The 26,267-nt window shown below is 36.4% G+C and overlaps 1 protein-coding gene across 1 annotated transcript; it reads left to right on the top strand.

Annotated features, from left to right (window-relative positions):
- The first annotated feature begins 18,251 nt into the window (after positions 1–18,251).
- Positions 18,252–25,647, top strand: LOC125670125 (heparan sulfate glucosamine 3-O-sulfotransferase 6-like). The gene is made up of 2 exons (XM_048905106.2): positions 18,252–19,238; positions 24,830–25,647. The coding sequence occupies exons 1-2, from the start codon at positions 18,676–18,678 to the stop codon at positions 25,446–25,448; spliced, it is 1,182 nt and encodes a 393-aa protein (XP_048761063.1). The 5' UTR covers positions 18,252–18,675; the 3' UTR covers positions 25,449–25,647.
- The last annotated feature ends 620 nt before the right edge of the window (positions 25,648–26,267 follow it).

The following is a 26,267-nucleotide window of genomic DNA, read 5'->3' as shown; positions in this document are numbered from 1 at the left end:
ACAAGGAATTTTCACCATGAAAAGAAAGCATTCAGTGGAGGATATTGACATAGCAGAATCTGCCAGGGTACATGCCTTCTTATTTCGCATTCTCATTGAGAAATATGCAATAGATAATGACAAATTCATTGGTGCAAATATTAACGAAAATGGGGCTTCATTTTACTTCGGGGGGGGGGGGGGGGGATATAACTTTAGTAATTCTATTTACGGTAAAATTTTACCATTTACTTGAATTTTTAAATTGTATTTCGGACAGAATGCACTATATTAATAGAAAGAAAAGAAATTATATATTGGGAGAAATTGTAATGTATACTACTTAAACAAGAGAAATTTGTAGTCGGAGGGGGTATCTTCACAAGTCAAGGGTTACTGATTCGTTACCTCGCACTGCTAGCGCGAGATAACGAATCAATAACGTATGACTTGTGAAGATGGGAGGGGGAATTTCACAAGTTAAATTCTTATATTCTCGGAATTGATACATGTGATTCAGATCCTCTTGTTACAAATGTAGAACGTTACAAGACTTTGGGAAGGAGGGGGGGGGGGGATAACGATATAATTATAATGCCTCCAGTGATGCGTCAAATTTAATTAAACTCAATATGGACAGGATCGTGATAGGTGGAGAAGACAAAATTTTCATAATAAACTGATACTTTCTTTTATCAATGATAGGTTAATAGAAATCTTAGGATAATAGTATTTTTCCTACTGGTTCTCCTGCGCCTGATTTTTAATTAGGTATATATATTTGCCCATTTCTGTTCCAAAAGTTTGTCAAAGTTTATGCAAGAATGGCGGCCTTTTGGTTCCGTGAAATATTGTATAATTTACAGTTATCGGTATTGCATTTTTTTCTATTGTAAATTCTTAAAGCTACTTCAATCCGAAGCTTATGATAACCTTAACCCCGATTTTTATTATGACAATCTTTCAAAATGAATTAATAGGTATTTTCAAAATATAAGTAGATCTATATAGGCTTTAATATTTAACAACATCACATGGTGATATGATATTCCAATCTCTCAATTTATCTTATATTGCATATACATTTCCATGTTTGGCTAGAAAATTGAAACTATAGTGAATATATATATCAAAATCATTAAACATTTTTTTAATGTAGCTTTTTTTAAAACTTGAATTTATCCAGAGAATGATATTTTATACAATTCTACAGCGAACCTGCACTTTATGGCATATCATCATCTAACGTTTATTTTTATACCTGCAGAGAGAGGCCAAACTATTCCGGTCTTGTGACGATTTGCCCTGCTCGTCTAACGATCGGGCTCAGACTGCATCGTCACCTTCTGCCTCTCCCTCGAATTCTTACCTTCAAACTGGTGCAACAACCCACAAAGCCACCTTCAGTAACAGTGAGGGTGTCCAGTCCTCTACACTTGACAGTCTTCTGGGTAGACTTTCGCCCTGCGTCTCTACCTATCAGTTTCTGTCCGGCCTAGGACTATCGTCCGCATTAGACTGGCACCACGAACAGACAACAGCAAACGGCAGTGCTCAGGTGGTGAGTATGATACCGTGTCATCGGACAAACTACAATATCATATTCCAAGGAAACATTAGCCCATGTAAGATCCAAAACAAAAATTAAGGAATGAATCCCCCCCTCTCTCTCTCTCTCTCTCTCTCTCTCTCTCTCTCTCTCTCTCTCTCATCCAGTAATAATTACAGAAGACGTTACACTCGACTAGTGTCTGTACTTCTTCATGAGTAATATGTTTTATGTATATAATTTCTCATCACTCTATTTAAAGGAACGCGAAACTAGAAGAAGAAAATGTAGAAAGGGGGTGCCACGAAAACGTTCCTTTCCGACTTCCCAAGTGAACTCAGCTGAGTCTCCGCCAATTAAAAAGGCCAAGAGAAGCGACAGTGAATGTAACAAAAAGCCAGCTTCACATGCTAAACCTAGATCAAAGATCAAAAAGGCCAAGAGAAGCGACAGTGCCTGTAGCAAAAGGCCAGCTTCACATGTTAAAGCTAGGTCGCTGATGACATTGATTGGACAATACCAAAGGAAACCTCAAGTGTCTTCAGTAAGTCAGGTTGTATTCATGTTAACAAGTTGAATCTGTTCATCTTTTTACTGTATAATGGATATTAACTTTGGTTTGCTTTTTTTTCTTCAAAATACCCTCTTCCCTCTCTTGCTAGATATCTCTCAAACCTCCATGTTGTGTAAATGCCTATTTCTATTCCCCCCCACTCTCTCTCACCTTTCTGTCAATTTCTATTGATGTTTCTCTCTCTCTTACCTTCCTGTTAATTTCTATTGATGTTTCTCTCTTTCTCTCTCTCTTACCTTTCTGTCATTTTCTATTGATGTTTCTCTCTCTTTCTCTCTCTCTCTCTCTCTCTCTCTCTCTCTCTCTCTCTCTCTCTCTCTCTCTCTCTCTTACCTTCCTGTCAATTTCTATTCATGTTTCTCTCTGTTACCTTCCTGTCAATTTCTATTGATGTTTCTCTCTCTTTCTATCTCTCTTACCTTTCTGTCTATTTCTATTGTTGTTTCTCTCTCTTTCTTTCCTGTCTGTTTCTATTCATGTTTCTCTCTCTTTCTATCTCTAATCTTCCTTTCTATTTCTTTGTCGTTCTCTAGCGACAGACTTACAAGTCGCTGATAGCCAACTGGAAAAAACAGTTAAATGACTGGGTAAGACATCATTGAAATGTACAGTTAATGTACAAGAATTATGATCTGGCCTGCTCTATTTTCCTTTCTTTGAATAACAACATGCATATTAGAGACCAACAAATCACTCTGATATAAAAATTGTTATCACATTTGATATTATTATTAATGTAATTCACTTGAAATTATGAGTGATATTTCATTGTTTTGTATTTATTATCAGAAAAAAAAGAATCGAGAAATTGACTCCAAGAATGCTCACACGATGAAGTACCCATCTCACCTGGTAAGTTACACAAATAATTACTTATAGCACCTGGTAAGTTACACAAATAAATTGTACTTATCTCACCTGGTAGGTTACAAAATTAAATTACCCATATTACAGGTAAGTTACACAAATAAATGACTAATCTCACCAGATAACTTACACAAATAAATCATTCATCTTACATATAAGTTACACAAATAAATTACTTATAGCACCTGGTAAGTTTCACAAATAGATTACTTATCTCACCGGATAAGTTGCACAAATAAATTATTTATTTCACCAGATAAAATACATGGATAAATTATTTATTTCACCAGATATTATACAAATAAATTACCCATCTCACAGATAAGTTACATAAATAAATTATTTATCTCACCATGCAGATATTACACAAATAAATTACCCATCTCTCAGGTAAAGTTACACAAATAAACTACCCATCTCTCAGGTAAAGTTACACAAATAAATTACCCATCTCTCAGGTAAAGTTACACAAATAAATTAACCATCTCTCAGGTAAAGTTACACAAATAAATTACCCATCTCTCAGGTAAAGTTACACTTTCATAGAGCCCTGTATGATATCTAGACTGGAATTGCCATGAAAAAATTCCTACCAATTTTCTGTTTCAGCATGAGTGGATGCAGAGAGTCAGATATAATCACAAACGTAAATGGCAGATGTACAAGTATGAGGAACCGAAATGGACAAAATGGCAGCTGTCCCAAACCCAGACACCCCAATGTTCTACCTCAATCTAACTATAAAGCATTAAATAGATCTGGTGAGTATGAATTTAACTTATCTATTATATAAGTTGGAAAATAATTGTTGCTAGATAATGTTCTAGACCTATTACCATCGATAAACAATACTGTTTTGTACATCTAATTTTTTTCCCTTTTACAGATTGGGCTGTTGGAACGCTTTGTTTAAAGCTGTGCAATATGACGGTGCTTAAGATTTGTTATACCAGTTATGCCTGGGGCATCATGATAATTATTAACGGACAATCACGTGTCAATTTCTTTTAGAATGAAATTTTATTTGCCATTGTTATATTGGAAGATATGATCAGCCATTTCATTTTCATTTCATATACATGTAGTTTGTTTGTTTGTTTGAAAGAGAGAGAGAGAGAGAGAGAGAGAGAGAGAGAGAGAGAGAGAGAGAGAGTGAGAGAGAGAGAGAGTGAGAGAGAGAGAGCATCATTGTCAAACAACATAGGCCAAAAATTCACCTACTGTGATAATTGTTTTTATATTCTTTATTTTTATATAAATCTATGGATGCTATTACTTTTTAACAATAAAGACTGGGGGAAAAAACCCACCAGAATTTATACTGTGCTTATTTAACTATAAAAGTAATTTGTCAGATCATCAACTTTTCACAGGGCGAAAACAATCAACATCTAATGTAAATGATATTCAACTTAATTTTTAAAGCAGGGACAATGTGGTGTTTATATCTACATGAAAAGTGAAGATAATGAACAGTGATCAATCTCATAAATTCCATAAAGAATACAAAATTAGGTAGAGTAGGGCAAACACGGACCAGAGATTGATCACTGTTCGTTATCTTCACCTTTCATGTAGAATGTCACAAAACCACAATGGCGATGTCAGAAATAAGGTGTCACAAAACCACCACACACAATCAGCTCCATAAAGAATACAAAATAGAAAGTTGGGCAAACACGGACCCCTGAACATACCAGAGGTGGGGGTCAGGTGTCTTGGAGGAGTAAGTATCCCCTGTTGACCGGTCACACCCGCCGCGAGCCCTCAATGTTTTACTCTTAGGTCTGCTATAAGTTTTCTTATCTCGGTTCCTTCATTTGAACACATGAAAATAGTTCCAATTATTGATTCAGTCGCTTAATGTCCAAAAATAATTAGCAACGACCCTCTACAGACCGTTAAACTATACTATAGAGTGAGATATATGAAATGCCTTTCACACTGAAAGTTGTACTGCAGTTTGCGAAAGCGTTGGATTTTCCAAAGCACACTGCGATATACAGGCTACATGCAGGTGGTCATTGTAGAGAGAATGAAGCATGAAACAATGGAGTGGTTGGTTTGATGACACTTCCAGAGTAGACAAAGCCACCATAAAGGGGATTATCTTGCACTATGGCATCGTTCAATGGGAACCATTTTATACCAGTTTAAAGCACTTTGGTCTTCACTTAAAAATCAATATCCCTCCATCCACAAGCTCTGCAGCTAATCGAAATTCAACGCTGAAAGTCTAATGTTATATTAGGTAATAAATTACTACGTGTATGACCTTGACGGGTAATAAAGGACTACGGGTATGACCTTGACGAGTAATAAATTACTACGTGTATGACCTTGACGAGTGACCAACAAATCAGAACTCACAATTTCTTCACTTCTGTTACAAACCCGGAATGGACTTTAGACGGATATGACTATAATCTGCCGATTATAAAGTCTCCCACACAAAGCACTGGCTACGTAAGCTATCTTTACAATACATACAAAGTGTGCTGGTCACTTTACTCTCTACATCAGTTTGTAGGACCAATCATTTAATCGTCCTTGTTGAAGATCCCATGTTTCTATTAGTCCATGTTCTGAAGTTACACTAGCTTTTATTATCATATGTCAAGGTCACTGGGGTCACTTTACCTAGATAATACTTTAGATCTTATCATCCAATTGTCTTTGTTGAAGATCACATCTCTATCACTACATATTCCGTACATAACGGTATACAGATTATATGATAAATGTCAAATGCCAAGGTCAGCGGAATTACTTGACCTTGGTACTAGTATGTTGGCCTCATCATCTAATTATCATTGCTGAAGATCCCATGACTATCAGTCAAGGGTCTGAAGTTTTTTTATGATCAAGGTTAACTGTGAAGGTCACTGGAGTCACTTGACCTTAATACTACATGTAGTTTGTAGACCTTATTATTCAATCATCATTGTTGTAGATTTTACTTCTATGTCAGTCCATGTTTGGAGGTTAGACCACTTTTTTTATTATCAGAGTCAGAGTACAAGGTCACTTGAGTTAATTGACCTTGATACATGTTTGTACATGCCGTCACCCCCTTGTCACTGCTGTTAAGACTGTACTATGACATATTTTAAGTTAGACTGTTGAAATGTGGAATCATGAAAACCTCTGAGCGTGAGTGAAAGAATTATTTTTCATACGTAATATACCCTGGTACATGTAACTCTTTCAGAAATAGGTCAATATAGCCAAAACTCAAACGTAATCTGAAACCCATTCGCAATTCCATTAGCAATACAAAATAGATGGTTGGGCAAACACGGATCCCTGGACACACCAGAGGTGGGATCAGGTACCTACGAGGCGTAAGCATCCCCTGAATTGATATCAATTCATGTAAAATTTCAAGTCAATAGCTGCAGGGATGGCCAAAAAAAAAGCAGTCTGGAAAACTGTCAAATCCCTGAAAACTAACTTCAAGGTCCACAACTCTTTCAACACGTTTCACTGAGGCGCCGCGACCGGCCCCACTGTAGCTTTGTATCATTGGCAGATGCCTTACACCCTTTACGAAAAAAAAAATACTGCCCCAAAATTTGTTGTCATATTTTCAATAAAAGGTGAAGATAACGAACAGTGACCAATCTCATAACTCCTATAAGCAATACAAAATAGATAGTTGGGCAAACACGTACCCCTGGGCATACCAGAGCCTAGGAGGAGTAAGCATCTCCTGTCGACCGGTCACACCCGCCCTATATCCTGATCAGACAAAATTGCTCTCAGAACGGCGTGAAGTAGGTTTTCTTTGAATGTCAATATCTCTTTAAAATTATTCTCGAAAACCATTTTCATAAGATATACTATATGTAGTATATTGAAGAGGTGTATGAAAATAAAAGCCTTCCAGCTGACGTTACATGTAAAAGATACAGCGTGTCTTTATTTTTGTTTAATTTTAATGTCTTCAGAAGTCTTCTCATCAAAAGAATGGCATGCAAATCTGGCTAAAATTGCATTCAAGACTCATTCAATACCAGCAACAGATCAAATCTAGTATTCTATTTAAATTCTACTTCTTTAACCATAATCAATAGCATCAAATGTCGTCTTTAATATCAGAGATAAAACATTGGAGGGATACATCTTCTCCTGGGTATTAAAGTCTTTCATCTTCTCAATGGAATCATATTTTACATCACATAAAAACCCTCAGTTCCATTATATGTCACCCAAATCGATATTTCTGAGACAGATTGCATTGTAGAAATGCTGAAGGTATAGACGATAGATACAGTAAAGCTGCCGCCAATTATAGGAACAAGAGAAAAATCACATCAAATTCTAAATTAATCATGTGTATATTGTAAGTGTCCCTGGAGATCCATACACAGGATATACTGTTGTCAGTCATTAATTAACACTTTCAACCTTCTTCATTCAGTGTAAACGAAATTGTTATACTTCTAGATATATACATGAAAAATTGAAGATAAGGAACAGTGATCAATTTCATAATTCATATAAAGAATACAAAATTAAGAATAGGGCAAACACAGACCCCTGGACACACCAGATGTGTGATCAACTGCCTAGGAGGAGTAAGCACATCCCCTGTTGATCGGTCACACCCGCCATGATCACTTTACCTTGATCAGATAAACGGAGTAATCCGTAGTCAAACACAGTGTGTAATGAACGGCCTAACTATTAGTATGAAATATGTGAGGCAGCATTATACCTTATGACAGCTTGTATAACGATTATAAACGCTGCGAAATGCTGACTTTAATAAACAAGACTGTTGAAACCCATGTAACAACGACTTATTTGTCGGTAGTCTATCTCGGTTAATGAAAAAAGATCCTTACTTCCACGAGCATGGGATACATTTGATGACAAGTTTGTTATCTTAAGATCAGGGTTGATCAAGAGGCTCTTACTCGTAACACTGCTGATATGTTTTGCATTATATTGAATAAATACAAGCGAATGTCTCCGTAGGTCGAGATATTGCTAAAACTATTAGAACGTGTATCAGTTTACTTGATATAATGCAAATCGATTTTTACCTGGAATAGTTCAAGAAAGGCCTACAGATTTTCATAACTGCTTGGAATATTGGCGCCTTGAAGTCTGTAACCGAATTCCAAGCCGATTTTCAGGGAAGATTCCTTCGATATTCGTTTGTTTTTTATAAGAATGATCATTACGTCGTCCTTTTAATTAATGAACAAAGCAAACCTCAAGCACTGCTGTTTTATCATTCCTTGATTATATTGTTTTAAAAACCCTGCATTTTCGAATTTTTTAAAAAGAAAAAAAAATTGATATATGGTTTGTGTTTTGATGACGTCACAGGGATACGTAAAATCAGGGGAACAATCAGTAAAATCGGTACAAATCAGAATTAGTGAAGGATCATAAACAACAAATACAATATTCCTGGTGGGACAACACAGGCAAATACGCCGGTTTCGAGATACGTCCGAGTTATTTCCCTTTGGAGAACTCTCGTACATAGTAAGGCGCTAAAGAATTTGTTTACACGCGGGAGTGGGACAGATATTCATCATAGCGTAAGTGAATGTACTTAGTAAGATTCTCATACGCTGTTTGATAACCCGAATTCGACTGATACACAAACTAAGTAAGTGATAAGTATTTAGGAAGTAATTGAATACATAGAATTCTTATCCTACCACGTTATTTCGTTCGTCATAAGTACCATATCCAAGATATTTCTTGCAAATATGACATTGTTTCTATGTTTCCACTTCGGTAAAACATTTCTTTCGATAGTATTTAGTATTTCCCACATTTACATATTTAAAGAGAAGCCGCTTTTAATACATTTCATCGTCTTCCTCGTTGGCTGTATATCCACTCTGTCCCACTTAGGCATTCAAAGTTCCACTAAATGCACCTCCTATACAGAAGAGTTCGTATCTCGAAACTGGCGTATTGTCATATGTTCCTGTACCTGTACTAACAGACTATTCCAGGTGAGACAACACAGACTAGTTGTCATATGTTCCTGTGTACCTGTACTAACAGACTATTCCTGGTGAGATAACACAGACTAGTTGTCATATGTTCCTGTGTACCTGTACTAACAGACGTAATAACTCAAACTCGGGCAAGTGTCAAAACAGATGCAGGCAAGAAAAAAAAAAGTAAATAGCTGTGACTCGGTTTAAAATGGTTTTCTCGGGGTGAATATTAAGGTGTGTAGTTAAGAACAACTACATACTACATGTAAATTAAAAGACATGTTGTTTCTTTGTTTGTTTTGCGTCCCATCGAGAGTTAAACAAAATAGAATCAATCAATGAAAATTTTAGTCTGGCGCATGCCAGACCCAATTTCCGCTACTAAAATGTAGCGTAGCGGAAATTGGGTCAGGCATGCGCCAGACTATGAAAATTTTAGTCCAAATGTCCCCTGTCTGGTACCCCGTATTACATCAGACTTGACGAGTGCGTTCGAGACCGCCATTCTACGTACGAGTACAAATTCCTGTCGATCCCGAACGCCAAGTAAACAACCCCAGAACGGGTTCGAGGTGCAAGAACTCACACCACCTCTGTAGGTAGTGTGGTCGAAGAACAAGTTCGTGTGCACATGATCTCGTAGTTCACGATTCTAAGGACGAAGCACGAGGAGAACGGGAATAAGGATCTCGAACGCACTCGACGTGTCCCCTGTCTGATATGGCAGACAGGTAGACTTCTTTTCGAAGTCAACTCACAGGTGACACTCAAGGTCATATAGCAATGAGGGTTCTGTATCATATCAACGCCTACAATGACCTTCGCTTTGAAGGTCATGTACGAAAGACCCGTAACTTTCACTTTTAATCTAATGTCGTACACAATCACTAGCTAAGCTAAACATGGCGCCGGGATCGAGAATCGAACCAGGGCCTACCAATGTGGAGCGAGTGGTCTACCCACTTGGCTACCGCGACCGGTCAATTAACTGAAGACTTAATTGACCAGGGTTTAACGCCGTTTTCATTTTGGGCAGTATTTCAGCCATTCTACGGCGGTTAAATTAAATGAAATATGTTCAATATTGAGTTTCCCTGGCAGTTCCCAGTGAGCCTACTCTTTTTTGAAAACCAGAGAAACGATCTTTTGCGCCCGGTGCCAAGAAGGTTGTGATCCTTGACACGGGGTACCCCACCCTTTAACATCCCATCAAAAGTTTGAATATGTACACCAGTAAGATAACATTTCATGTAAAAATCGCGTTCTTGTAAAAATTGTAGTGATATGATTGTCAATATTTGTAAATTGTTCTTGCATTGACTGCACTTTGTTAAAAAGTATATTTGTAAACATTTAAAATCTCCCATGTATTTTGAGAATAGTGATTTATCCTTTTTAAAATATTGCAATTCATTGTACACACGTCATGTAGATAACATTCTCGGGCTTATAATTATTGCAAATAATTCTAAAACGGCAAGATCTCTATCAGACCGATCACAGTACAGAAATAGAGCTGTCTCAAAAAGTCCCAGTAGAAGTGTTACGCAATCATGTGCGAGACAATATCAGTGCCCTACATCATTGTTATTAAAGTTTCTACGTTATTAGAGTGATCGATTTCTAGATCTTTATCACGTCATTATCTGTTCAGAAGCAATTAGTGGATCGTAAGCCATTTTCCCGCCGGTTTTGCATTGTCACATTGTAACCATCAGGCTTGAACGTGTATATAGATGTACAAGTTGTGGAATGCCTGAGTGCCACTGCTGGGATATTCGTGTCACGCCCCCATGCTTGTTACATGTATCTGGGAATATTTATTTACCTTCAAGATCACGCTGTCCGAGTGTATTTATATATGTGTTGATAGAAACTAATACTGTAATACAGATGGATTTCAACTTATTTCAAGGAACAACTAAAATATTTTTATTTACTTCAATTCATTTAATTTAATTCTGAAAAATCTGCTGATAATCATCCGACAATATAAAGACAAAAATAACATTACAGCTTATAAACAATAAAAATACCTAAATTAAATTAGTATCCCGGCAAAACTGACCGTCCTAATCTCTGCACGGTAACTAAGACTGTAAGACATTAGCATACAACCAATACACATAGCACAGAATTAGTACTGTTACTTAATTTTTGCTTTAAAAAATCGATCTATTCACTCACTGAGCTGAGGTACCGGTACAAGAGTGTGTTTTTCTTCTTGTTTGAGAGTCTTTTGAATATTCCCAGATGTATAATAAAACATTAGAAGATCAATTGTCTCTTTTTATTGCTTCATTAAGGAAAACATTGTCAGTTTCAACGAAATTATTTATGAGTGCTTTACACTGGATCATGAAATTATCATCCATTCAACCAATACGTGGCGTTCGAATTACAGTGATCTGTCGGCGTCTTTCAAAAAAAAGGGAAAAAAATTAATAAAATATTACGATTACACGATAAAACTGAGAATAGTTGTTAGAAATTTTAAATAATCAGATTTTTTTAAATTAATCACGTGATCTTGTCATGAGTTGTCCAAAACTACAACATCGTTGGATCAAAACGTCTTGTAATCAAAATTCAACAAGGAAAAGAGCCTGGATCCCACATGTCTGAGAGACATCCGGTCCTAAAATGCATGTATCTCAAAATTCAACAAAGAAAATATCGTCTGGTCGGCCCCTCATATCTGAGAGTCTTTCGTCCCGTACATATATACATGTATTTCAAAACCTTAAAATTCAACTAATAAAGACCCCCTCCATACGTCGACATTTCGAAATCACCCCTTGAACGTTGAATCTGCTGCTGCAAGTTCGCTTTCCTGAAAGTATGGTGGACATAGGTTAAAAAATGTATCTTCAATCTAGTACTTCACTTTCTATCGCTAGAAATGAGACATTGATTGATTACTTGTGGACGAACCAACGCACTCACAAGCGCACGAGTTGAAGACAATGTCCACGGAAGGATCAAAGGTATATTAATTTCATAAGCAAATTAACTTTCACATATGTAAAAGTATTTTCTTCCAGAGTAAAGGCATTTGGAAATATGGCATGGTATTAGCATGGTTTAATAAGGTATGGAAACGAAGCATTAAATGAAAAAATCTCACCATGGGACTCGCTTTCGATCAATAGTTTTGCAAGTCTTTTATGTGCCGTCCTGATCTACAACGAGTGGTCATTAAACATTAATATTTGTTCTTGGTATCTGTAATTACAGTAATTAAGCATGGACACCATGACAAAAATTATGTTCTTATGTAGTTTACATCTTTTAAATAATTCATACGGTATTCCGGAGTACGGGCACCTCCTTTCAATCTGTCTATCATTTCCTGGACCTGCCTATGGATATTCTCACCATCCAAATACATCTGTATGTACCTATATCATAGATGTAGTTATTTAAGATATAATTTTCAATTTTGAAAAGTCCCGTGGGGATCCAGATTAGAATAGGTCATCAGTACTCCTTGCTTGTCGTACTTCGGATGAGACCGTAAAATCCGAGGCCTACATGTTTCTTTCATTTCTGTCGGAGTTATTCCAGTCGTTAGAATAGTCGTACTATTTTTATCAAGATCCAAACACACATTGTTCACATTCATAAAGAAATGGAGATCCATACACATTCATGAGGAAATGGCTCTCATTTCAATTGGTTAAGATATCGAAGGTTAAAACATGGGAAATGTAAATATTAACAGTTCAACACCATCGATCTAGTTTTAACGAGTTTTAAATGGGATCAAGTGATCTAAGTTCGTTGGAAGATTTCTGTAAAACATTTGAGTAGAACGTTTGTTTTATCAAAATAGGAATATCGCATGGTAATCAATGCTATCGATTTCATTTGTGTGCATAGCGATTACTTATGAACGTGTTCATGATTGTTATCTTTGATAATCTCTTTTCAAAGAGTTTCAAGTGTGTAAAGGATGAACTTAACCTAACGTAGCGCAAACATCGACTATAAAGATGGAGTATTTCTCGCCCTGTTTCATTATGTTATGCCGTGTAAGATAACAGCATTCTGGGCTTTCGTAGCATTCGCTATAATTTTCATTAGCCAAGTCGTTGCCCTCTTCGCGAGCCAACGATTGAAAGGTATGAAAATCGCCATGATTAAACTGTATAGCTCTGTCTTGTCAATGGAATCGATAATCGATACCAAAAGAATAATGAGGAAACTGCGCGGGGTTTCCACAGTTGGATCCAGTAGTTGGTGCGTGTATCGTAAATGTACCACTGAAGACGCCCCCTAGATGTGCTGGACTACCAGGTGTAACTTCAAGTACTCGACAGTGTGTTAATCATTCAAGAGGTCTACGTTTGGACATTCTTTTATTCCAAGGCACACACACACATACATACATACAGACATACCTACACAGACACATTCACACACACACATACAGACAGACATACCTACACATTCACACACACACACATATATACATACAGACAGACATACCTACACAGACACATTCACACACACATATACATACAGACAGACATACCTACACAGACACATTCACACACACATATATACATACAGACAGACATACCTACACAGACACATTCGCACACATACATACAGATAGACATTCCTACACAGACACATTCACACACACACATATACATACAGACATACATACCTACACAGACACATTCACACACACATATACATACAGACAGACATACCTACACAGACACATTCACACACATACATACAGACAGACAGACATACCTACACAGACACATTCACACACACACATATACAGACAGACAGACAGACATACCTACACAGACACATTCGCACACACACATACAGATAGACATTCATGCCTGCGCACACACAGACACACTTAATGTATGTTATGAGGCTATGATGCTCATAGCTTAAAGACATGATTTATATCACTGTTCAGAAATGGGAAGTTATCCTCTTCTACTTTGACACAAGTTTACCTTTGAAGAAACAATTAGAAAGAAATAGTTCTGCGTTGAACTAACTTAATCAGTATAAAGACTTATTCCAATTGGTCACACTTGACGCAGTCTTAGGTGGGCTAATGCCCGTGGGCATTCTTAACTTTAGAAATAACCTAATCCGGTTTTTTATTTATCAAGCGTTGTTGAAATATTTAATTCTTGAAGGCCACTTTTCCTCATAGTGCAACGAGGCTTTGATATCATAATCTCTGAACGATCACCTTTTAGAAAAAAAAAAGTTATTTACATAAGAAGATTCAAAATGTTATGAAAAGAATAAATCTTTCCGGATAAGCTTATATGTCTACATGCACTATATATAAACACAGTCGTTAAAAAAACCCAAACAGATGTAGATCGATGTCCCTAACACGAACATTTAAAGTCTTTTTTATAATGTAAATGTTATTGGTACATATAAACAATATGAGCTGAGTTTTGTGCTTGAATTAATCAATAAATTCATTATAAAAACATCAAGATAAATTACATTTGAAACGTCATTTCAAAGTTTCATCAAACGTTTAACTACAGCAATTGGCATCTGAAACTTAGCACTAGTATATTTTTTAGTACCGGTACCTTTATTCCATAGTTCTCTGGAAGGCTCCCCTGCGATCTGCCGTGTCATCATTGCAGTCTATTTGCCCTTCGATTTATTTGGCACTTAAATAGAGATTCATTTCACTCCCGTATAAATGATTTGAAATCGATAGCTGCAGTTTAGTTTTCTCTGTCAAAAGTAAACGTTCAGGGCGCATATTACAACTAACTGCGTGTCTTTTACTTCTACAGTATCACCAAGTCCTCATCACGTGATAGTTAATTTTATATTTACTAAGAAAATGTTCGTTTTTCTTCACCCAAAATCTAGATAATCCTTTATGTATCGATACTAGGGACACTTTGATGACATAAAAAACCTCCTAGAACTGTCTCCAAATTCTGACTCCATAAATAAGACATTAATGCACATAGTATTGGGATTGTTAATGGATTCTCGAGTTCTAGCAGAACAAAACTGAAGACTTTTTGCGGGTCTCGTGAATAAGGAATAACGGAATACATGTACTGCTAATGAACATTTTAAAAAGGTATGAATGAAAAAGTGAAGATGACAAAACGAACAGTGATCAATCTCATAACTCCTATAAAGAATATAAAATTAAGAGCAGATCAAACACGGACCATTGGGTACACTAAAGGTAGGGTCAGAAGCCAAGGAGGAATAAGCCTTGCCCGTTGACCACAGACACCCACCGTGAATCTTTCGAATTAGAGATATTCTTAAAAGCTAAATCTTCCTTTTCGACCAATCATATGCACATACATAACGTTTTTTCAAAGTTTTATGGGTTTTTGTTTGTGTGTTTATAATTCAACTATCTTTTTCTTTTGGTTGCAAAGATGTCCTTTCACCACAGTGTTGTTACTTCTGTTGTTTAATGTTAATGTCTGGCGTAACCACGCTTTTCTGTCAGAAGACTTCGGATACTAATCCTACACGCATGCATATTTGAATGATAAATCACGACAATATCTCTTATTTCATCTGATAGTCTGTCACTCTCAAAAACGTCGATTCTAATTCGTATGATTATAGTATTCTGACAAACACCAAATTTTCCTTAATTCTCTAACATCTGTTCCGGTCTTTTGTCCATCTTTTGTGACCTGCATAATAAGATCTTTAATTTATTTGTAAATGAAGATATCCACAATCTTTGTAGACGTCTGAATTTAATGAGAATGCGGGTGTACATGTACACATTTCTTGAAAGTAAATTCATCGGAAAATGACCTTTTACCATGGAGTAGGAAAATATATAATTAGATTTCTGGCGAGAGCTATGGATTTCCCTTTTTCCATTGAGAATATGAATCGGTATCAATATTCATTAATTGGAGAGAGAGAAAAAATCATAAGAAAATGAAACATTCTTTGCTCCAAGGAAGGCGACTGAGCACAATGAGAAAGACAACCAACCGGAAGATAAGCTTCATTTCATTACCCTCAAAGGACGGAGAAAAGAGTGCTCTATGGGCACTTCCTTTGGTGTTGAGAAACGCCATTACTCTGGGTTAGTTGATGGAACAATGGTTCCCCGTTAATTATCGGTGAGCTGGCTACTTCCAGCGACAATATTATTTGTGCTATGTGAGCAACTTGGAAACAAAGAAGTAGCTATGAATTTATAATGCAATAAATGTATTAAGTATCATTAACCTTTAACACTTGTGCCAGTATTGCTGAGGATTTTTTTGTTTAGGTCGTTTTACTTCTCTACGATAATGTTTCATTCAATATTGAAAAACGGCACCAGCTGTAGGTGAAAAACCAATCTCATAATTCCTAAAAAGAATTCAAAATTAACAGTAGGACAAACAGGGACCCCCGGACATACCAGAGGTGGGACCTGATTCCTAGGAGGAGTAAGCTTCCCTGTTGACCGGTTACACCCGCCGTAAGCCTCAAGTCTTGATCAGGTAAACAGTGTAATCCGTAGTCAAAATCAGTGTGTAAAGGATGGCCTAACAATTGGTATAAAATGCGTCAGACAGCAATCAACCAAATGATAGGTTATACATTTTTGTATTTGTAAATTCGATTGTTATAAAAGCCGTAGTATTGTTTTTTTTTTTAAAATTATGATAACGCCTTTCGCGACGGGGGACCTCGGTTTTTAAGTTCTCGAAAAGCGACTCTCACTTCTAGAAACTACGTATGTTTACGTCTTAGGCTCGACACTGCCAAGTCTCGAACTCACGACCCCCCCCCCCCCCCCCCCCCCCGGTTACAAAGTGAACGCTCTACCACTGAGCCCCCGCGACCGATGATGAAGATGAATCGTGCCTGTTCATTATAACTTTCTGTTTTGTTAACCCTTTTCTCTCTGCGAAATGGTGAATGTTAAGCCAAACTATTCTTTTTGCTCTGAAATTAAAGCGTTGATATGGAAAACTGTGGTCAAATAGAGTTACATCTAATAAATTTGCCATGGGCTGTTTTATCTTTATTAATCTGTAATCAACCAAGGAAAAACAGTTAAATGTTATAAAGTCCGGGGAGGGTTAGATGCGCACGGAGCTGACTATTTTCTGTTCTAACAATCGCCCATTCTCTGCTGCATTACTCTATACCGGGTTTCTAGTGTTGGTGATTTCATGATCTCTTCTCGTTCAGTCTACACAGAACCACCATTTAACAGTATCCGTCGAGAGATGTCTCTGCATAAGATAATCAAAACGCCCACAAATGCAACTGACAATGCAACATAATTTGCAAATATTCACCGAAGATGACATTATATCGGGGCTTCATTATATTAAAGTCAGGTGGCTTGATACCGTACACTTTGTCACAGTAATTTATCTTTATAACGTAACCAGCGACCTCCATGTATGATCTTGGTGCACGGAAGGCGATATAAAACTGGATTTAAAACCACCGAAGTTTAAGCCTGTAGGTATGTTAACAACGAAGATAGTTGTTTTTTTCTCAACACATGACCTTATTTTATTGACTGTAAGAAACGTTTATTTTATTTTTTACATTACACCTTTTGGTTATTTAATGTATGAGTACACACGAGTTTAAGCACCGTGTTGGTGACTATAATATGCGCTTCAAGACTTTTCTGGATTAAGAACATATTTGAAATATTTCCCAGATGTGTATAACTTACAAACTAAACTTTTAAAAAATTAATACATATATAAAGGATTATAATTTTAGATTTTTGTAGTTTCATTACTCCTGACATTTAAATTTTCATTATACACTTGATATTTTGCGTAACCACATACCCAAATAAATAAATCAGGTTTATTGCTCTTGCAGGTGTCAAAGATATGCAGTGTTTTTAAATTATCTTCCTGTTAATAATATTTCGTAATTTCAAAGAAGATGAAATGTTTGACAGGAAGTATATTCGACTTCCATTCCCAGAGAATTTGTATCCTAAATATCAAGAGATATAGGTAACGGCCGTACCCTCATCACCCCTCTGTAAATGACGCCCATGATTTAGAGATTAATAGCGACAGTTTCCACTCTCGATTTCAAAAAATAAAACCCCTATTCAAACGTAAATAAACTTTAAAGACATTTTACGCTAGTTTGAACATCTTGTATAAATCATAACAGGTTTGGTTTGTGTTGATGGCTTTTTTTTTTAATAAAAGGAGGATTTTCCGTCATTGATTTGAGTTACTGCCTACCAAGGGTTTCGTCCAATCATTTAACACGTTAAAGCCACAACATTTAATCAATAACCGCGGCGTACCAGAAGTTTTTCAACGTGTATGTCTGTCAATATTACATGTACCTTGGTTGGAATTTATCAGTAGATTTGTGTTATCGTGCAAATTCTACAACAAAGTATAAAAAAGGGATCAAAGTGTCACATTATCCTTAACAGTCGATACACAGCTGACCTGGGTGTGAGGAAACAGATACACAATGTTCACAATGGGGTGAAATTTGTGACTGGGTGAAAAAAAGCTTGACATCCATGTGTTAAACCTCTCTGTTCCGTTCCGTTTCATTCTCTAATTATGAATAGTGTTGTTTTGGAAGTGTTGCCACTGGGTCGGTTGATTGCTCTTTAGCAATACAACACGCCATTTGATTATTTCCGGCTGCATTTGTGATTTTGAATGGCTGTGAATGCTTAAGATGTGATGGTAGTATTTTATATTTTATTCCAGAGATGACAATGAATGGATATGTGGGGTTTTATTCCATATCGGACTTTTAGGAACTGTCGGAAAAAGTCGTGCTACCAGGGGCTGCTCATCGTGTCCTTACTTCTAACTTTAAGCATTCTTAGTTTTAATACTCACCTCTTGACTCAGGACCTTTGGAGTTCATCCAGATACTCAGGAGAAAATTTGTATCCTAAACTTTCGGATTTTGGACACCATAACAGAAACTTACAAAATATCTTGCCATTCGAGAGTACGCGATCACATCACCAGGGAAAACATGACCAGCGGACGAGAAAATCCCCTAACAAAGCAGACAAACTGGCAACTAATTGGAACATGACTTTGACATCTAAATTGAGTCAAGCGAAAGTCCCGTCAGAGAGGGGCGAAGACACTTTAGGTGAAAAGGAACGGGGAAGAAAGCGGCGGCTTCCACAAGCTATAATCATAGGGGTGAAAAAGGGCGGGACACGGGCCTTGTTAGAATTTCTCCGCGTCCATCCAGACGTCTTGGCTACGGGTCCTGAGCCGCACTTTTTTGATAAACATTACCACAGAGGCTTGGAATGGTACAGGTATGAATTAAAACAAATTGGCTGAGTATCATGATATAACGTCTGAATACTTTCTAGTTTGCTTGATGGCCTTCAAAAGAAAAGTCCAAAGTATATTAATTTACATGCCGTATTATACAGGTCACTAGAATTGATATAGGTATGTTATTATTTAACGTAAATTCTATACAACCAAAGCTTGCATGAGGCGATGTTTACAAGGACACATGGACAGCCCTGTGGTTTTGTTACAATCCAAAACCTGACAGATAAACGTAAAATAATACATACAAATTGGTTTGAATTGTGTGTCAGTTAAACACAGTAACCTTGCCTCGGTCTTCTTTGGGATTTTCTGTAACGTTACCCCGTGTCTTACCACGAGGATGATTTACGGTGCAGGATGTCGGGTTTCTCTTCTCGATATACCTGTCTGTATCAAGTTGATAGTGAGGTCAGTGTTAATAATTTCATAAATCTTTTGGCGTCCTTGTTAAAAAGGATCGAATTTTAAATGAAAGTCGCCTGGATGAATAAACTTCGTGGGCACTGAATAGAGAGAGAAATCATATTAACACAAATATGATAAATGTTTTCACTGGCACCAATACACACGAGATTCGCTTCTCTGCCCAGGGTAAATACACTCTGGAAATATGTAGCGACACTGCTGATACTTAAATTGTTTCTTTTATTCCGACAGACTAGCCCGCATGATGAGCTTCGTCTGAGATATCGTATTTGCTTTTATACCACTCATCCAAAGGTCCACATGTAAAACGCAGACTTATCAATTCTTAAAACAAGTACATACATGTATAATGATGTGTCACGGGTGTAATTTATATAAGGAAGAAATCGTGAGGACAGGATATTTTTAATTGATTGCTATAAATATTAACCTCAGAGCTGTGCAGTCTGATTCTGTCACTGTTGCATACACCATCAGTGAACACGATAGGCGACAGTTCCAAGAGTGGCTACGTGTGATCGTTTCTACTCTCTGTGCTAAGTTTCTCCAACAACACGGTCCTCGTGATACTTAGCTCAATGATGAGAGACAATTAGACTCTCCAAAGATTTTATCGAGAGAAAACTTTTTCGTGAGCTTAACAAACTGTGTACTTTATTACGGCAGTTCCTAGATGCTACTGATGCTATCTGAAGTAGGCATCATAATAACATTGACACCGATTGACAATTATTGTCACGATTTGTCTCTGTTAATCGTATTAAACATATGAGGATGAATATTGTAAATGTTTTGTTTCTTGTGTGTTAAAGAACTGTATTTTGGGTTCAAAGGATATAAATCTGCGTCGCGTTGTCGTTATTTAGCAACTTTCCTACGTAATGGTTGATTGGTTGTATATTGTTCAACGTCCCACCCGAGAATCTTTCACTCATATGGAGACGTCACCATTGCCGATGCTCGGCGCTCACGGCCTTTGAACAGGGAGGGTTCTTTATCGTACCACACCTGCTGTGACATGGGACCTCGTTTTTTGCGGTCTTCTCTGAAGAACCGCCCCATTTCAGTCGCCTCTTACGACAAACAAGGAGTACTGAGGACCTATTCTAACGCGGATCTTCACGAAACCTTTTACGTACTGTATGTGCATTATTTAAACGCGTGACCTTATGATATAGGTAGCCAGCCAGAGGACATTTCTATTGTCGTAATCTCTGAATAAGATACGCTGAAATGTACATGTATCTTAAGAAGGTACATCTTATCTTTTAAATCTTTGGCATAAAAACCATTTTCCATATGATACTCAAAATGTTTAATATGCATTCCCTGTATCGAACAATACGAGCAATTTTGTTCAGGAAGATTTTTGTTTCTTTTACGTCCCTTCGAGAATTTTTCGCTTGTATTGAGACGTCAACTGCTGTTTTAGACGTATAGTTAGGGCTCAGAGCCGTAACAGTGAAGGGTTCTTTAACGTGCCAAAGCCCGCCGCGACCTCCGTTTTTAAAGTCACATTCAAAATACCCGTGGCTCTCATTTCTAAATGTCAGGCATTTAGCGAAGGAACAATCCCTACCTATGTTTAAGTCATAGGTTTAACGCCACCATTGCTCGAGTATGGCTCGATCTCACGACCTCCCGGTTACGAAGCGAACATTCTACCACTGAATTACCGCGACCAGTGGAAGTTTTTCCAGCATAATTAAAGTATTACAAGTCTACAACATTTATAAAGGAAATTGAAAATTAATTTTATGAAACCATACTCTATCCAAATTATAATTTAGACATTGTATGGTAATGTGCTTCGGGGCAATCGCTGCATCCGTGATGGAGTAATCATAAGCAAATGGGCTTCCTTCAATCAATTCAAAACACAAAACACTAGGAGATTCTTATTCTGACAGGATGCTTGATTTTCTAATGAATTGTGTAAAGAATTTCTCTGACTTTGTCATTATCATTCGTATGGTGGACATCTATACAAGGACCTCGTAATGAAAATCCAAACTTTTTCTTGAAATTGCATGTAAGAAATTTGAAACAGTCCGGAATAGAATAAATCGTTTATATACCAATAAATGCAGTTTTATGTAATTTTAAAATTAGCATTTCATTTGTTTGATTATATGTTGTTGGTTTTTTTTTCATGGCTAATTCATATAGAAATCGACATCACCATCGTTAAATGTAAAACTCGTGTTTATTGTAATTGATTGAAATACATATAAATACATGATTGAGAAAGTGAAGATAACAAACAGTGATCAATCTCATAATTCCTATATAGAATACAAAATCATACCCTCCGTTAACCTTATATCTTGACCAGGTAAACGGAGTAATTCAGTCAAAATCAGTATACAAAGAAAATAATAGCAATTGATATGAAACACGTCAAATATCCACAAATAATTAATAAATGGGGGGAAAAAATTCAACGAAAGTCTTCAATTCCTACTCTGTTTCGCTTATAGTGATTGTCTTAATAATAAGAGTTAGTCGATGAGAACCTTTTCGTCAGAGTCATTCCACTCCAAGGAAAAACAACAAGAACATAAAAAGTTTTGTCCTCAATGAAGACGGGAAACGTTTCACCGGTGCTCGACACAATAAATCAAGGTTTAAGAGAAATGAATATAGGATTTTTTTCTTTTCGGCCGCTCATGAATGTTGCAGTGTTTAACGCTAGTCGACAGCTGTTCTTTGGTATACTACAGAGTCGGAGCAATCAGTGGAAACACGTTTAAGATAATTACTTTCAGAGGAACTGTCGATACAGCTATATAATCAAGCGGAAATTATATATATAACAAGTCATCTAAAACTTCAGCGGTCTATCTCTTGTAAATCAATAATCATAATTAAGATTTTCTCGATACACCATCAAAGTTATAAGAGAGAGAGAGACATAAAGGGATAGAGAATATTACCTGCTAAAATCCATATCATATCAATCCGAGGGCGTGTACTATATATTATATACTGCTGCGCTTTCCATGTTAAAATATTGTATATGTACGGTATAGTGTTTTCAGGGGGTATTTATTTTAAATTTATTTCATATGGAGTCCAAGTTCTCATTTTATAAAATATTCTTTTGATCAAATGCAGGTTACGTATTTTGCATTTTAAATCAAGAAATTTTTGATACATTACTATGGTAAAAACCTTAATACAATGATTTACTCTGGTAAAAACTTAGATCATTGATTTACAGTTCTGGAAAATCTTTGGTTATAATCAACTATGTAAAACTTTATTGATTTACTACAATAAAATTATCATACATTGATTTACTGTGGTAAAATCTTTGATACATTGGTTGATACGAGCGTATACGTTATTTTCGGATTGATATTGGATATTGTTACATCAACCGTATCACGCAGTGCAGAATCGGCATAATTATTACCAATTCTACGATACATCAACACCCAATGCCTAAAGTGTCGCTTTAATCTTTAATATATATATATATATATATATATATATATATATATATATATATATATATATAATATATATATCGTGTTTCATACCAATTGTTAGGCTGTACTTTACATACTCATTTTGATTACGGATTACTCCGTTTACCTGACCAAGACGGGGCTCACGGCGGGTGTGATCACTAAACAGGGGATGCTTACTCCTCCTAGACACCTGATCCCACCTCTGGTGTGTCCAGGGGTCCGTGTTTGCCCTACTCCTAATTTTGTATTCTTTGTATGATATATGAGATTGGCCTTCACTATTTCATTATTTAAGTTAGGTTGGGAGAGAGAGGGACAATCTAGATATTTTCACAACTGATTATAGAACTCATTTGCAACCCAATATCGATGACAGACTGCGGTGTGTTTATGCCTTGTTACAAGCAACGTTAATGTGAAGATTGAAATAGATTTCATACCGGTGAAATTAAAACCTTAAGTAATGTGTTTAATTAATGCAGTCATTGAGCTTTTCTATTTCCGGCTTCCTTTCTATAGACCCCTTTTGAAAATTCAGGCTTATGGAAATTGCAATACAAACATTGTCGCTTTTTCAATGTTTACGCTACCTTTGAAACCCATTTAACAGCGGCGGCTACTTAAGGTTATAGCAATCAAAACCGAAGTCTATTAGATATTCATTGAAAAGTTCAATTTCCTCTAACAATCTCTATTAGTAAAATCTACCATTTCAACAGTTTCGTTTAAAGTCAGCATTCCGCAGATAACGATCTAATTTACAATTACAGCATGTCGTTAAGTCAAATGCTGTCTAATGTGTTTCATAGAGGGGCATTCTTTACATACTAAATTTTACTACAGTTTACTCCGTTTACTTCATCAAGATATAGGACACATGAGGGGTGTGACCGGTTAACAGGGGATGCTTAACCCTCTTAATCACCTGATCCAACCAATGTTATGTCCACGGGTCCGTGTTTCTCCTATTAAATATAGCATCTTTATCATCATTCGTTATCTTCACTTTTTCATGTAGAAGATTTCTAATATTCTCCCTCATCTTTGAAACTAAAACACATTTTTGCCTAACTCCTCCGTCATTTAAATGATGTACATAAAAGAAACAAAGTATTTGATATGCTTCCTTTGATTATTCAAAGATAAATATTTTTCACCACCTCCGATAAAGATGGTGGTTGTTAGCTTTGAATGGCGTGGTAGTATATATTAGAAACATGCATTAGAAAAACCCTTCGACTGGTGGCATGTTTAGGATATTACGGATGAAAAGGTGCGCCAGGAGAAAATAAGTTGAAAGGTTACAAAAATATCATTATACGATTCTCTTCAATTTTCAAAGCAGAATTGTTTTGTAATGGCGTTCTACACCAATTCAAAGAAGCATATACTTGCCTTATCTTGCACCTACATAACAACGCTTTAGATATATTTTAAAACACAAACTCTGATGAACGGGTGTCAGAAACATGGAGGAATATGCATATACAATGTTTCATTATCGAAGAATTGCTTTTGATTGACAAAGCTATACAAACGTGTTTCAGAATGTTTCCATAAAATACTTTCATAAACATATATGTATTGGTATATTTACAGAAACACAATAAACATGTTGTTATTCTTACAGGAATTCACCTACATGTAAATCGTTATATTTACAGAGACCTGATGCCAGAGACCTTACCACACCAAATGACGATTGAAAAAACCCCAAGCTACTTCATCACAAAAGAAGTTCCTTCAAGAGTGTACAAAATGTCGAACTCTACCAAACTGATATTAGTTGTAAGAAATCCCGTTACTCGTGCTATTTCAGACTATACACAGATTCTCAGCAAACATGGAAAAATTAAGTCGTTTCAGAGCTCTGCCTTTTTGCACAATGACACCAATAAAATTAATTCGTCATGGATGGTGATCAGAATTGGTTTATATGTTAAACATTTAGAAAACTGGTTATCCGTATTCCCAAGAAAGCAGATTCATTTTGTGCATGGTGAAAATTTAGTGACAAATCCCGGGGAGGAAATGAGAAAAGTGCAGGAGTTTCTCGGACTGCAGCCCCTGATAACGGAGGAACATTTCTTCATGAATAAAACCCGAGGGTTTCCGTGTATCAGGAAAACACTTAACAGCAAACGGGGGCACTGTCTAGACGAGAGCAAGGGTCGTAAACATCCCACCTTACCGGCTAAAGTGATTTCCTCCCTGAGACGGTTTTATCGCCCCTTTAATGCCAAATTTTACCAAATGACAAACATAAACTTTCACTGGACGTAACTCTCCCACACGCCACAGACAATCGGAAGTGCTTCTTCTCCGTTTTCAAAGACGGCCGTGCGTTATTAATTTTTCTGTATCAGAAAGGTGTAGGTTATTTCGTTTCGTTGTGTATTTTGTTTTGTACATCCAATTTACTTGCTTGCAAAATGAACCGGACAACATATTTTGTATGATTAAAATTCAACAATAGCTAAAATCCGTGTGTACGATTTTTCCACAGAAGTTTATTCCATCAGATTTAAAAACTTTTAGAAGGTGAAGTCAACACCAGTGTACGTTTATAAAGAGTTTTATCTGCAACTTTCTTGATAATTGAACTTATGCATTTCATTTTAATATGAAGCCATTAACTTTTATCAAACAATTCTTGATATCTATTTACGAATGTCTACAGCATTTTCTTTTTTCCGTATACGACGTCACATCCGCCACCCAAAGTGAAGAATTTCTGGGAGGCAATATACTTTTCTATTTATTCTATATTGAATAAATCTATTTTATCAAATTAAAGACTGCATAAAATAGTGCATTTTTCTATTACATGTATGTTTGAAGTATTTAAATTAAATGAGATTTTGTTATCAATTCCGATTGTTTGATTTAGCCTAGGATTCTGTTTCTGGGTTAATTTTAACGAGAGAAAACGTGTTCTACTATTTACAAAACTATATGCAAAATGCAATAAATAATCAAATTGAAAATTTGTACCCAGATAGAATTCACACGGAAGAAGACTTGTTCCCGCTTTCCATCAAATAAAGAGTTATCGGTATATCAAAAGGGAATTTTGGGAGAAAATAATTATTTCCTTTCTGC

This window comes from Ostrea edulis, chromosome 4 (genome assembly GCF_947568905.1).
Source record: "Ostrea edulis chromosome 4, xbOstEdul1.1, whole genome shotgun sequence".
Taxonomy (NCBI): Eukaryota; Metazoa; Mollusca; class Bivalvia; order Ostreida; family Ostreidae; genus Ostrea; species Ostrea edulis.
Note: the sequence above shows the minus strand (reverse complement) of the source record. Positions and strands in the feature narration are given on the sequence as shown.